The 3,843-nt window shown below is 34.9% G+C and overlaps 1 protein-coding gene across 1 annotated transcript in view; it reads left to right on the top strand.

Annotated features, from left to right (window-relative positions):
• LOC108689067 overlaps positions 1-3,360 on the top strand; it is a 23,767-nt gene extending 20,407 nt beyond the window's left edge. Inside the window, exon 2 of the mRNA XM_018195672.1 lies at positions 3,288-3,360. Within this exon, the coding sequence (XP_018051161.1) occupies positions 3,288-3,302 (15 nt within the window). The 3' untranslated portion in view covers positions 3,303-3,360. The remainder of the gene's footprint in view (positions 1-3,287) is intronic.
• Positions 3,361-3,843: the final 483 nt, after the last annotated feature.

Raw genomic sequence — 3,843 nt, 5'->3', positions numbered from 1 at the left:
ATATATACTTGAAACAAATTATTAATTTAATATTCTGATTTTAAGCGTTAGATTAAAGCGAACAAAGCGACTTCGTCAAGGGTTAAATAATTTCTGTGTCGACTTCATAGTAATGGTTGATGCTCGTTCGCAGATGTGAATCATATTTGTGAAAATGCTGAAATTAGATTTACGAACCCCTCGTTTCCAGAAAGTGAGACTAATCAACTATTAACCCTCCACGTTTCTGGTATCAGCTTGTTGAAGTTCAAACACGTATAATGAAGGTTGATGTCGTCGTTTTTTCTCATTCTTGTTCCTTCGTGATAAGAGAAAATTTGTTGGAAGGTTCTACACAAGTTGCGAAATAATACGAAGGCCTCTTTGTGTGGAAAATTGTCCTGGAGACATGAAATATTTATTACGAATAAAATCACGATCAATCATCAGACAATTGGGCGTATTATATTTTTGAGGAAATTCTGCTATCGATTTGTAAATATTAATATCAATTACTCGCAAATAGTACCGATACTCGAGAATTTAAAGGATAAATCTTAATTAATCTAACCATTTTTTTTTTAATAATAATCACGATTCTCTTTGAATTTATATAAAAACATAAGAAAAATAACATTTTTGTGTTCTTTCCCATCCAGATTTCAAATTGCTACGATAAAGTACCAAAATCATATTATTATATATAGATTTATTTACATCCTGGTTTCTTGTGTCGATGATATAATTCTCTTTTTAGACGTTTTAAACGTACGTATTCCTTTAATAAGCGGCTTGTATGCGGAAACGTATAATTGGACTTTTCTCCCATGCGGCACAACGCAAAAATTACGACCGTCGGCTGACCCGCATTTCGTGCTGAACTACTGAAATAAGAGCATCATAATTCTAATATGAGAGAGAAGTCTCATAAATAGATAAAACAGCGCGATTCGATAGACATCATAAACGGTTTATCAATAACGTTTATTCATACGCTTTCGCTTACTCCATTCAGAAATCAACTTTCTGAAGCCAAAAAAAACGAGGTTTCATGTTTGAATTACACATATATAGTTTTCACATTTGCAGTAAGAAAAAGTTGTTAGTAAATTTATTATTTGAATTACAGAAATTTTAAAATCTTTTTTACACCATAATATTTAGAATTATTTGCGAAATTTGTTTAACATTATTTGTTAATTTTTTAATCAAGATCCGCAAACTTTTAATTCTAATATCGAGCATAAGGTGGCAGCAAATAAATGAAATGATCGTTGTTTATTTCGTATAGCAGCAAAATGATTAGAGCTGCATATGTGCCTGCTTTGGCATTTATGGGGGCATTTATACTGACTGGTGGTTATATATAACGGTACAGCAAGGGTAGTTAGGGGTGCGATACTATCAGCGGAGGCGCCTCCAATCATTCCCCAATTAGCAGCTGATTGCGTACAGTCCCCAATAGAACTTCGAACAGCTATAGCTTCGGTTAACTGAGAATCCTGAGAAGAGGGAGAGAGAAGAGAACAGATAGAAAGAGAGAGAGGAGGGGGGAGGGGAGTGAGCTGAGTTCTATATAGAGTGGAAAGGAAGATAGGGTTGGAAGTAAACGATAGGCGGAGGAAGGGGCGATTTGCAACATTAATATCCAACGATGCGAAACGGCCCGAGCGCAATATCGGTGATCGCGCAAATTGCGATCGGCAATGGCGATCTTTATATACGGACTCGTGCGAGAGATAATATAATGGTGTCATTAAAGATAGCGCCATTCTACGGTCGTATTGTTATTGGAAAATCGTCTGGCGCCGCTGTCCTTTGGGGGTTAAGTCTCATTTTTATAGCTCGCTGCTTGATCTTCTCTTTATAGCGGTAGGTGATGGATTCCATTGAAATTTTCATTTTTGCAGCAATAACTGATTGAAAGATCTAGTGAAAGAGAAAGAGGAAAATATTATTAATATGTTGTTAATATGTTATTAATATATTATGAGTTTGCAATTAATTAAAATTGTACAATGAGAAAAGAGTTTCATTGCATTACTTTTGAAAATGGACAAATCAGAATTTTTGTGATGGAATTTATTATAATTCTAATTGATAACTAGAATTTTATTAGAATTGATGTGATCAGAAGCTTCTGGTTCGTTCATTTTCAACCAAAATTTTTTTTTAATGTGTATCCTTGTTTTTTTTTATGTCTAAAATCGTTTATTATAGATTTAGGAATTATTCAATGTAATTAATAAGCAAATGCAGTCGAATAGAAATATTTGAAAATATTTAAAAAGATCTAAATGTTTGAATGTAACATTACGAGATATATTATTTTTTTTATAGCTGTCATTTACGTGTATTTCTCGATCGGGAGCTGAACGTATCATAGTCATGTTCTAGCACACTTCATGTACAATAGTTATCGTTATCGAAAACTGTTTTCATTTCTATCAAATTCAATTAAACAAGCCTGAATCCTTCCACATGGAGATAAATACTATCGTGTTAGAAAAATAAATGACGAGAGGTCTCTGCAAACATCGGTTTCGACGGTTTGATTAATCTTGAATCTCTTGTTAGCGGTGATCTCGTCGGTTTAATCTTTTTTTCCATCGACGCCAGACAGAATTGCAAATCAAATTTTGTCAAAAATATACGTTGCTTAAAAAATAACAGGAAAATGGAAGAATAGAAAAACTCAATTAATTCACTGTATCACAGAGAGAAAACAAGAAAGTATAGAAAATCTATCATTTATATACAATTTCCATCCATCGACGTATTAAATCGTCCACATTTTTCCAAGAATAGATATTTTTCTCTAGCTATAATATTTTATGATAAATTTATAGTCTCTAAAAAATATAATATGAATTCTTATGGATTAGCAATAGCAAAATTCGATGTGTGCATACAATAAACGTTTATAATTGTTTCGTGAACATAAACGTTTACGCCTTTTATTGAGAAAAGAGAAAAAACATCATTTTAATATAGCCACGTTGTGACAATTCAACATCGGCACTTTGTGCATAACATTTGAATAAGCGATTAGTCATCAGGCAGAAAAATGGTTCAGTGAAAGAGGAGAGAGAATATTAAATGCCGAAAATAGTATTGTGCCTCCAAAAGGTGCCAAATGACAATCTCTTCTCGTTAACGTTCATTTTCTCTTTTTTAGCGGATTATCCTATTGAATTTGTTGTCGTTTAATCCGCAATGCAGTCGAGTGAATCTAGTTTGCAAAATGTTCTCTCCTCCAAATGTTTTCAAGAAAGATACTGCATTCTAATCGTTTTTGTATGTTGCAGAGTTTAGCGACCTAGCTGTTGCGGCCCATTATTCTCCGGGAACCGATAGCGGTGTTGACGGTGACGATGACAGCGTTGTTATCAGTGACAACAGTAGCAGCGATAAGGAATCGTCTGAACAAGAAGACCACCACGTGCCAACGCGGAGGCAGCTGGCCGAACAACGATCTCGACACGAATTATTCAGACGGTCTCGAAACCACTTTAAGACGTCGGGACATCACGATCAGGTGCGTCCGATGGCACGGCTCGTCGTCACTTAACGGTGTCGTGTTGGAGAACAAGAGTGGAGTGACGATACTGAGAACATGTTGAGTGCCTGCGGTCGCGATCGAATGATAAAATGCGTCCGTTGAAGGTGGTGATACAGCTATGAATTTTTTTACAAATAATCTTACGAGAGGTAGAGTTATGTGATTTCGATTCGAAATGCTGCGACAAATGAGTGATGTAGCGAGAACAATTTCTATTGTAGGTTGAGAAAAAATTAACAAGGAAATTGTCGGAACTGTTCCTCACTGATTTTGATGGATTTTAAATATGTTGTAGAACTTCA

The sequence above is a fragment of the Atta colombica genome, unplaced genomic scaffold, assembly GCF_001594045.1.
Source record: "Atta colombica isolate Treedump-2 unplaced genomic scaffold, Acol1.0 scaffold254, whole genome shotgun sequence".
Taxonomy (NCBI): domain Eukaryota; kingdom Metazoa; phylum Arthropoda; class Insecta; order Hymenoptera; family Formicidae; genus Atta; species Atta colombica.
The sequence above is the reverse complement of the archived record's forward strand: the minus strand, read 5'-3'. Positions and strand labels throughout refer to the sequence as shown.